Source organism: Colobus angolensis, unplaced genomic scaffold (assembly GCF_000951035.1).
Source record: "Colobus angolensis palliatus isolate OR3802 unplaced genomic scaffold, Cang.pa_1.0 Scaffold104, whole genome shotgun sequence".
In the NCBI taxonomy this organism is placed as follows: domain Eukaryota; kingdom Metazoa; phylum Chordata; class Mammalia; order Primates; family Cercopithecidae; genus Colobus; species Colobus angolensis.
The window spans coordinates 3,694,160-3,705,152 of record NW_012111364.1 but is presented as its reverse complement, the minus strand read 5'-3'; the positions used below and the strand labels follow the sequence as shown (position 1 = coordinate 3,705,152).

Sequence of the window (10,993 nt, the reverse complement as noted above, 5' to 3'; positions counted from 1 at the left end):
TGCTAATCATATGCACTCTGACATTTGTGCCTTCACCCCTACCACAGGATAACCAACAGTAATAAAACAAACAAATACTGGACAAAAACAACAAAAAAAAATGTTTAAACCAGAAATGCTTCAAACAGAAAAAATCTGGCTGAAATGTGAGTTAAACATTGATGGTTTGAAGGTAGAGAAAAGTTATTTTTCTCAAAATTATAATTAGTTTCTGCCTTAGAAGTTGTACAAGTCTGAATATTCCCTTGGGGCCTCCTGCTCTTAGGATTTAGAAACCCCCCCTCTTTATTAATTTTTTTTTTTTTTTGAGATAGAGTCTCCCTTTGTCACCCAGGCTGGAATGCAGTGGTACGATCTCAGTTCATTCAAACTCCACCTCCTGGGTTGAAGTGATTCTCCTGCCTCAGCCTCCCTGAGTAGCTGGGACTACAGGCTCGTGCTACGACGCCCAGCTAATTGTTTTTTGTATTTTTGGTAGAGAAGAGGTTACACCATATTGGCCAGGCTGGTCTTGAACTCTTGACCTCAGGTCATCCGCCTGCCTTGGCCTCCCAAAGTGCTGGGATTACAGGTGTGAGCAACCACACCCGGCCTAGGAAACCCCTTGAATGGGACCATTAGGTATAAAAACATAACAAGTACCCGACTATTGGTTTTACTAATAATGAAGTAACTGTTCATGCAGATATTTTACATTGAAAAGCTAGGCATTCTATTGTGTACTATTGCATTCAAAGTGGTTTCTCCAGGATTCATGCCTATTTAAGAATAAATAGGTATATGTCATTTGTATTTTCTCTGTATGAACATTTGCCTTCAAAGCTAACATGTTTTTTGACCGGACATGGTGGCTCACGCCTGTAATCCCAGCACTTTGGGAGGCCGAGGTGGGCAGATCACCTGAGGTCAGGAGTTCAAGACCAGCCCGGCCAACATGGTGAAACCCCCATCTCTACTAAAAACACAAACATCAGCTGAGCATGGTGGCACACACATATAATCCTGGCTACTCAGGAGGCTGAGGCAGGAGAATCACCTGAACCCAGGAGGCAGAGGTTCCAGTAAGCCAAGATTGTGCCATTGCACTCCAACCTGGGCAACAAGAGTGAAATTCCATCCCAGAAAACAAAACAAACAAAAACAAACAAACAAAAAAAACTATGCTTTTTTTGTGGAGGTCTGTGGATTTTTGTTTGAGTAGTTATTCTTAGGATAATAAGCATTCATTCAATAAATCCACTGAATTCTTACTGTGTGCCACACACACACATTACTGTAAATATGGGGGATAAGGTAGCACACAAAATTGACATTATCCTTGCTTCCTGGAACTTACAATAGGAAATAAGAGGGGGGACAGTTACAGAAGCAACACAATAGACAGATATGAATCATGTCAGGTAGTAACAAGTGCAAAGAAGAAAAACAAAAGCAGAGTAAGGAATAGAGAGTTCTGGTGGAAAGGAGGGTTCAAGGCAGATACCTTAAATAAGGTGTTCAGGGAAGGCCTCTCTGAGGAGGTGATATTGAAGCCTCAGAAAGAGCTTACCCTCAGAAGCACAGAGACTACATGAGAGGCTCTGGAATTTGATGGGCAACAGAGACAGAGCAGTGGTGGTGGTAAGAAGTGGTCAGGTTTGAATATATGTGTCAACAGGACTTGCTGAGGGGTCATGTGTGATGTATGAGGATGTAGATATATTGGGTTCTAATGAATAAGATAAATATTGAGTGAAAAGAACAGGTTTAGGGGCTGAGATGCTTACCTGCCATTCATTTGTAGAGTTCAAGAAAGATGTCTATGTTGAGAAAAATTTGGGAGAATACAGATTGTTTAAATCCCTGGTATTGGATGAAATTATGTAAGGAAAAAGTATAAAGACCTAAGGAGCCTTGGAGTACTCCAACAAGAGGCCATGGAAACTTGTGACAGAGTGGATTAAAATGTTCATGGAAGAAGACAGAAATGTACAAAAGTGTGCACAGATCTGGATTGTAGAAATAAAATATAACATACAATATTAGTTAAAGCTGGAAAGAATTAGGACTCATTTGTTCTGATGTGGCCCCTATTGAGGCCCTGTTGGACTGGATGATCTGTCAATCATCCCAGTGTAACCAAGTTGTTTAGCTTCAAAATGCATATTGAAACTTTTTTCCTTTCTTGCTTTTAGCCTTAAAACGTATTTTAAAACTCTGTCTCTGGGCCCTTCCCACCAGACACTTATCTAATTATGTGCTTACTTAGAAGTTGCAGGGGCTAAAGTTTTTTGTTGTTGTTTGTTTTGAGACAGTCTTACTCTGTTGCCCAGGCTGGAGTGCAGTGGCATAGTCTCAACTCACTGCAGCCTCCACCTCCAGAGTTCAAGGGATTCTGCTGCCTGAGCCTCTTGAGTAGCTGGAATTGTAGGTGCCCACCACCTCACCTGGCTAATTTTTGTATTTTTATTAGAGGCGGGGTTTCACCATGTTGGCCAGGCTAGTCTCGAACTCCTGACCTCAAATGATCTGTCCGCCTTGGCCTCCCAAAGTGCTGGGATTACAGGCGTGAGCCACCAGCCCCAGCCCCAGGGCCTAATCTTAAGATAAACTAGACACAAAGACCCAGTTGTGAAATTCCAGAGATCACCTCAAGGTGGTTAATCTACAACCTGGCCATTGTTGAGACTCTGATGCCAACCTGCACTCGAGGTAGACCATGACTCAAGACAGCCACCAGAACAAGACACATAGACCTTGTACCCAGCACCACTCCCACATGCCTCCATTCCAAGTTCCCCTTTTAAAACTCCTTTCCCCAGCCTAAAGCTAGAGATGGTTCCTTTGAGGCCTGAGCCCAGCCATTCTTCCATCTGTCAGCATTTGAAAAAAAGCTGCTTTCCTTTTACATCTCACTTCTTATGCTTTGACTTCTGAGGCCCAGTGGTAAAAAGGCATCATGCCACAATACACAAGACTCACTTTCTAGGTCCCTATTTCTTAACTTTGGATCTGCCTCTTGTAGTGTGGCATGATGCCTTTTTACCACAGGGCTTCTTGGCAGTTGGACCTGCACTCAGGTATGGAGAGGCATGTGAAGGCTTTTCCAGAGGAAGGGGCAAACTGTCCTGTGACTTGGAACTGGGTGGAGCTAGGCCTTGAAGCTGTTCATAAAAGAAGTTCAGGAGGAGGGTTTAGACTTGTGGACTCTGAAAACTCTTATCTAGGACCCATTTCAAGTGAATTTTGGGTTGTATTTCCCTTCTGACATCCTCTTTTTAAAGTTTTGTCAAAAATTGTACCCTGGCTCTATGTTGCCATGGATCAAAATGAATTAACCTAAATGTAACTCCTTAGAATACAGTTGTTAAGAGAAGAGACTTGGAGCCAGACACAGGAAACAAACTCCTGCTCCAATGCTTTTTAGCTGAAAAATCAGTTAGGAGGTAAATTAGTATAGGTGAGAGGTCACAAAAACCAGATGCAAGTAGCGGAAATAGGAACGGAAAAACATGAACTAAAGGGAGCTTGATAGCTAACCATAAGTGGGATATAGGAGAATTTTTTAAATGGCCCTGAAATTTCCACTTGGGACTACTGAATAAATTGCCGTCAACTAAAACAGGAACTAAAAGAGGAAGGCCATGTGTTTAGCAAGGATGATAATAAAGTGATACAAGGGAATCAAAGTTTATATCCCTCTCAATAATTCTCTAATAAATTCTCTATTATTCTCATCATAAATATGCATGGAAACAACTAAAGTGAGGTATCCTAAATATATACATCTATATTATCTATACACATACACACACATACACATGCTGTGACAAAGGTAAGGAAAGACACTATTTCAGTATGTGTATGCTTAACTTATGTATATCATAAAAAATCAGGCTATGGAAGAGAAGAATGCCACATGCATCTGATTTTTAATTTTTATTTTCATAGATTCAGGGGGTATAAGTGCAGTTGTGTTACATGGATATATCGTGTAGTGGTGAAGTCTGGGCATTTAATGTACCCATCACCCAAATAGTGTACACCGTACCCAATAGGTAGTATTTCATCCCTCACCCTTCTCCCACCCTTTCACCTTTTGAAGTCACCAATGTCTATGATTCCACTCTATATGTCTATGTATATCCATTGTTTAGCTTCTACTTAAAAGTGAGAACATAGGCATCAGATTTGATATGGGTCCTGATATTTAATTCAAAAAGAGAATCAAAAGTAAATTACTCAGTTGTAGTTATTTAAAAAGAGAAAACTTACCCATTTCTTATGATTAGTATTTCTTCTAAGTGTCTAATCATTAATTATCTGAAATACTTACTTAAAATACAGATCACTGGCTCCTCTCCTGATGATTCTGGTTTGGGGGGTCTGAAACAGGAGGAACCAGGAATCTATACATTTACAAGCATTAACAGGTGATTCTTTCTCATCATTAGCCAAGTTTGGAAAACCATAATTAAAGGCGAGGTTCCCAGAAGCCCTAGTGCCTCAGTAATTTTTTAATGGTACCTCAGGCCAAAATAAATACCCACACCCTTTCTATTTATGAAATTGATAGATCCAAACTTGATATTTGTAGTTGTTAATATGGTCCAACAGATGTCACTGTGTTCCCCTCAAAAAGTTAAACTATCCCACAGAACCCCTAGGAATTCCGAGGCACCCCAGGGCACTGAAGCACTGTTTACAAGCTACAGCCTAAAGGGATTTTTTTCTGGCATAGAATATAAGTAAAATCTCTGAATGGGTCTTCTATAAGATCATGAAACAAAGTGAACTTTGTGTTCCACAAATTCCATTGCTTTTAGTATCATTTGTTGCTGTTTTCATATATATATATAGAACAGGCATACTAAACATTTTTCTACAGAAGCAGAGAGCACATTTATTTTGTATGTGTGTGATGTGGGGGGGGGGGCATAGATTATCTTGATTGCATATTCTTTTCTTATCCATTCTCTTGCAGCCCTTTAAACATGTAAAAACCATTCTTATCTCCTGAATTTGACCTACAGGCTGCAGTTTGCCAACGACTACTGTAGTTTTAAAACCTAGAGTATAACATGAAAGTGCAATTCACTGAGGGTGATTCTGCAAGACTGGAAGCCCTCAGTGCTTTTGTTTTCCTTTTTTCCCTTTTTGCTCCAGGGAAGACTATGCAAGGAATACTAGAAGGGCCTACTGATTTCAAAACTACTGTAAACAGAGGGTGGCCATAGAATTTTCTTGCTCTAAATTCTTGACTTAAGGAGGATCTGCAAGTTATTCCAGTTTAGTAAAGAATCCTTGTTGAATTTCCAAGAAAAGGAAATAGGGTATTGCACTAAGCCCTTTATCAATTATTTGCTGATTATTTGAATGGCTAATGAGATTTCACCATTATAGCTAATCAGGCAATCCTTAGATTATAATAGATTAATGTTTATAGAATGCCATTTGATGTTTCTAGGTTTTATTCCCAAAATTAGTGTGGCTGTCTTGAAATTATGCATTGTGCTTAGAACTTAGGTTTTTACGTTGCTTTTTTCTTTGTTTTGTTTTTTTGAGACGGAGTTTCGCTCGTGTTGCACAGGCTGGAGTGCAATGGCGCGATCTCAGCTCACTGCAACCTCCGCCTCCTGGGTTCAAGTGATTCTCCTGCTTCAGCCTCCTGAGTAGCTGTGATTACAGGCGCCTGCCACCACGCCCGGCTAATTTTTTGTATTTTTCGTAGAGGTGGGGTTTCCCCACGTTGGCCAGGCTGTTTTTGACTTTAAGAATCCAGTATGAGGCCGGGTGCGGTGGCTCAAGCCTGTAATCCCAGCACTTTGGGAGGCCGAGACGGGCGGATCACGAGGTCAGGAGATCGAGACCATCCTGGCTAACACGGTGAAACCCCGTCTCTACTAAAAAAGTACAAAAAAACTAGCCGGGCGAGGTGGCGGGCGCCTGCAGTCCCAGCTACTGGGGAGGCTGAGGCAGGAGAATGGCGTGAACCCGGGAGGCGGAGCTTGCAGTGAGCTGAGATCCGGCCACTGCACTCCAGTCTGGGCGACAGAGCGAGACTCCGTCTCAAAAAAAAAAAAAAAAAAAAGAATCCAGTATGACAAGTATGCACGTTCCTGTGCTAGTCATAAAAGAAATAAATACCACTGGCAATAGTGGTCTTGAGAAAAACTATGATATTTCTTGAGGAAACTCCAATCCATATTTAAAAAGAAAAAAAGTACAATTTTAAAAAAGTGTACCATATAGGTTCTTCCAAGTTACAATCTTACAGTCTTCACTAAAAAGATGTTTTGTTGCCGGGCGCGGTGGCTCAAGCCTGTAATCCCAGCACTTTGGGAGGCCGAGACGGGCGGATCACGAGGTCAGGAGATCGAGACCATCCTGGTTAAGACGGTGAAACCCCGTCTCTACTAACAATACAAAAAACTAGCCGAGCGAGGTGGCGGGCGCCTGTAGTCCCAGCTACTCGGGAGGCTGAGGCAGGAGAATGGCGCGAACCCGGGAGGCGGAGCTTGCAGTGAGCTGAGATCCGGCCACTGCACTCCAGCCTGGGTGACAGAGCGAGACGAGACTCCGTCTCAAAAAAAAAAAAAAAAGATGTTTTGTTGACTAAAGCTTTCCTACAACGTTAAGTCATTACTTCTTTTGCAGGTTGTCATAAGAACCCTGAAATTACCGCTGAAAACATTTTATAAATTTATTCATCCATAGAGACTCCAATATTCCACAGGGGCAGGGACAGCGTGTTTTGCTCACCATTTTATCCCCAAGCACACAGAATTGTGTCTACAGCCTATTAGGTGTTCAATAAATATTTGTGAACTTATTGATCAAAGACAAAACTACATTTAGTCAGAATCATCCAATGAAAAGCATTTTGCATTTGATGACTAGTAGACTTAGATGAACAGTTCCAGGACCACCGCTAATTTTCCTTGGGTCATTAGAAACATCCCTTCAGGGCTGCGGAGGGAAAATCCAATCTGGCCGCTGCCCCACAGCCCCTTTCCGTTCCACGCGTTTGCCTCCCCGTTCTGATGAAGGAGGAAATGGAGGCGGAAGAGCAGCAGCGATTTTCTTAGCCATTTTCTTACTAACAGAGGCCAAAGGAAGCAGCAGGGCACTACACTGCGGGTTGTCTTTGCGAGGAAGTGGCATTGGGCAGAGATGCAGTTCAGCAAACTTATCATTGCAGCAATTTTGGAGCTGACTTTTCGACAGTGCAAGATCTAGAAATGTGTGCAAGACATGCGAAAAGAACCACCATTAACACTGAAGATGTGAAGCTCCTAGCCAGAAGGAGTAATTCACTGCTAAAATACATCACAGACAAAAGTGAAGAGCTTGCTCAGATTAACCTAGAACGAAAGGCACAGAAGACAAAGAAGAGGATGCAAACAAAAATGCAAGGGAGCCAGCAGAGGCTGGAGTACAGGAAAGTTAAGAATTAAACTCTCCCGCTGCTTGGAAAATGCAGCTTTCTGCAGGTAGAGCCACCTAGTATGTATATGGCGACAAAGGGAATTTTGAAGGGATAAATAGAGATTTTAAAAAAGGCTAGATGGCTTTTTGTGTTGTATTTTCCAAGTCGTTAACTGCAAACGCTGGTTTTAAAGAGAACTGGACACTCAAGTAAAATACTCTTACTCCCATGTCTCACTACAGCACATGCAAATGGTGTAGTTGAATGGTATGTCGGAAATTATCACAATTAAAATTGTGTGAGCAATTTGAAAGAAAAAGAAAAAAAGAAACATCTCTTTCATCTTTCAGAGTGTATTTCCTTATGTGTCAAACTGGAATATTTCTATCTGTCGCCAGCTCCCAGGGATGCTGCTAGAACCACGTGAGAGAGAGCGTTCACTTGCTCTACAAAAAGCGAAGGAAGGCGGTTAGCAGCCCAGCCAACCCAGGCCGCTTAAGGCCAACTACTTGGGGACCTCCAAGTCACCTCGATATATACGGGACCACCCGTAACCCGTGAACTACGGAATCCCTAACCTCGCATCACTTAATGGCTGCCCCGCAGATGCCCTAGGCGCCCCGAGGGAAGGCGGTGCCGGGGGGGAGGGGCGGGGGGGGGAACCCATGCCAGGCTGGCGGGCGGCCACAGACAGGGCTACCAGTAGCAACCGCTCAGGGGTGAGGCCGGAAGTCCCATCCGACCTCGCGGGCAGCCAGCGCTAGGCCGATTCGAACTCGACCTTGTTTTGGCGTTGCTAGGAGACGCGGCTCCTGCGCGCCCCCAACAGGCCGGCGCCCTGGCGGCGCGCGGGAGGGGGCGGGGACTGTCGCGTGGAGCTGCTGGGCGAGCACCGTTAGGGCAGCCTGGCGCGCGGCGCCCGCCAGGCGCCCAGTCCTCCGCCATTGCCCACGCCTCCCGGGTGCCAGGGAACAGGTATCAGCGCGCCTCCCCAGCGACTGGGAGAAACACTGAGTGAAGAGGAGGAAGGACGGTTAGTCAGGTGAGCTGCGGCTGGGTGGCCGGCCGCGGCGGCCACGCCCTGTCGAGGGAGAAGAGCCGATTGTGTGCAGAGGGGCAGGTGAAGGAACCCCGCTCCGGGGAGGGTGGGCTTACCCTAGCGGGCGCGCCAGGTCTAATCTCTAGCACCTTAGGGGCCCGCGCGGTCACAGCCAGCACCCTCGGGCCTGCGGACAAAGGGTTAACGCGTTGGCGGTGACTGCGGGCCCCGGATGTGAGAGCCTCAGCTTGGCGCCCTGGCTGCGCTGCAGGTGCGCCGGGCCGAACGGAGCCGGCAGCCTGGCGGCGACCTGACCGCCCGAGGCTCCCCTTCACCTGCAGCGGCTGCTTGGCTCCCTCCGAGAACGCCGCCTTTTCTAACTTAAGGGCAACAGGTGGTGCCGGTGGACCGAGAGAGAGCCCAGCTCCGCCGCACTGGGAGCGGCGATTACCCTCACCAATTACGGAGCGGGGGCGGGAGTTGCATGGCTACCCTGATGCGGGTGACCAATGGGATTTGGGATCATGGGTGGACCGGGAGGAGTGGGCGTGGTCGGAGTCTGAGTCCAAGGTTTCTAGTGCGATAACTGCCAGAGCTGCTTGGAGAGCTAAGCTGGAAAGACGTGGGGGTGCTTATCCCTGGGTGGAAACGCTTGCCAATGCTTTCTCATTTGGACCCAGACTCCAGATCGGGAGGTGAGAACGTTGTTATTTTGGAAGGGGTAGGAGGTAATAGTGATCTTGGGTATGCTGTTAGGCATGTGGAATTAGATTCTCAAGATAGGACTACCTGCTTATGAGTTTTCTGCCAAATAGGCACTTTGTGGTTATGGCCACTTAGACCACATATTGTTAGCTAGGTTCTTTCCAGAATGAGGTCTTTGAGGTTTGGGGGCCCAGGAGAAAAACGTACATATTACTGCATTTTAAGTAAACCAGATAATTTCAATCACTGTTATTCCATCGTTTGTTTTGAATTGTGTGTGTTTTCATGTATGTTTCATATCTCGTCTGGTTTAGCGAAGCAAGTTGTAGTAAGTTCTTCGTGTTGTTTATTTTAGCAAAGTAGAGAAAACCTGTTTTAATGTATTATTTCAGGAGAATAACTTATTATTTCTTCCCTCTCCCAGCAGTCTTATAGCTGAATCAGCTACCAAGAGAAGTTCTAAAGCAAGAAGAGAAAAGCACTTTCAATTTGGGACATTTGTTTGCACCTGGAAATGGGGAATGGGCTATCAGACCAGACTTCTATCCTGTCCAGCCTGCCTTCATTTCAATCCTTCCACATTGTTATTCTGGGTTTGGACTGTGCTGGAAAGACAACTGTCTTATACAGGCTGCAGTTCAATGAATTTGTAAATACCGTACCTACCAAAGGATTTAACACTGAGAAAATTAAGGTAACCTTGGGAAATTCTAAAACAGTCACGTTTCACTTCTGGGATGTAGGTGGTCAGGAGAAGTTAAGGCCGCTGTGGAAGTCATATACTAGATGCACAGATGGCATTGTATTTGTTGTGGACTCTGTTGATGTCGAAAGGATGGAGGAAGCCAAAACTGAACTTCACAAAATAACTAGGATATCAGAAAATCAAGGAGTCCCTGTACTTATAGTTGCTAACAAACAAGACTTGAGGAACTCATTGTCTCTTTCAGAAATTGAGAAATTGTTAGCAATGGGTGAACTGAGTTCATCAACTCCTTGGCATTTGCAGCCTACCTGTGCAATCATAGGAGATGGCCTAAAGGAAGGACTTGAGAAACTACATGATATGATCATTAAAAGAAGAAAAATGTTGCGGCAACAGAAAAAGAAAAGATGAATATCGATACCTATTATATCTGTGTGGAGTAGGTTTTCTCTGGTCTGATTTTGACAAATAGAAGAGTGTCTACAACCTGGTTTGCCTGTCTGCCCTCCTGGATGCTATTAAAGCTTTGTTTTGTTGAACAATCAGATGCCCAACTCTGTTGCCTTGTGGAAGATGAGTAAATGCAGTGCTTCTTAAAGTGGTCTCTTCTCCCTACCCCACAAATCTTTTGGTACTAGCATTTGGGGAAGCCAAGCAAGGATAGGAAATTGACCAGAACACAGTTGTGGAAATTTGGCCTGAAGTTAGTGAAATAAAACTTTCAAGAGTGTCTGCCTAGTGTTTTGTGCTTATATCTTTTTGCGGGGGAAGCCTTTGCAAGAAAACTGCATACAAGCCTTTGTAATGATCAAGTGCTAATCGATGGAAATGTTAAGGTAGATTAACATATATGCAGTTATATTGATCACATTGGTCCAACCAGTCCTTTTTTGAAGTAAGGAACAAGGAGTATTTTTTAAGTTTTGGCCAAATGATTTTTGATGCTTTCTGAAATCAAGTAATTTAATGGTATAGCTTAATTCTAGACAATGTTTAAGTTGGTCTACCTTTAATAAAAATAAGATATTTGGGGTGTATTCAAGTGCATGGATTAGTTTTCCTGACAAAGCATGTTTTGGTGTGTAGTCTTACTTTTTAGAAATAGCTATGCATCGTTCTACACAGGTTTAAAACA

General features: G+C 44.0%; 1 protein-coding gene across 5 annotated transcripts; it reads left to right on the top strand.

Moving 5' to 3' along the window:
• Positions 1-8,002: 8,002 nt before the first annotated feature.
• Positions 8,003-10,588, top strand: ARL4A (ADP-ribosylation factor-like 4A). Of its 5 annotated transcripts, none has more exons than XM_011942895.1 (2): positions 8,003-8,450; positions 9,577-10,588. In XM_011942895.1, the coding sequence occupies exon 2, from the start codon at positions 9,667-9,669 to the stop codon at positions 10,267-10,269; it is 603 nt and encodes a 200-aa protein (XP_011798285.1). In that variant the 5' UTR covers positions 8,003-8,450; positions 9,577-9,666; the 3' UTR covers positions 10,270-10,588. The 5 variants fall into 5 exon arrangements, with proteins under 5 accessions (XP_011798285.1, XP_011798271.1, XP_011798278.1 ...); XM_011942881.1 differs by having other exon boundaries at positions 8,147-9,142; XM_011942888.1 differs by having other exon boundaries at positions 8,236-8,450; positions 9,580-10,588.
• The last annotated feature ends 405 nt before the right edge of the window (positions 10,589-10,993 follow it).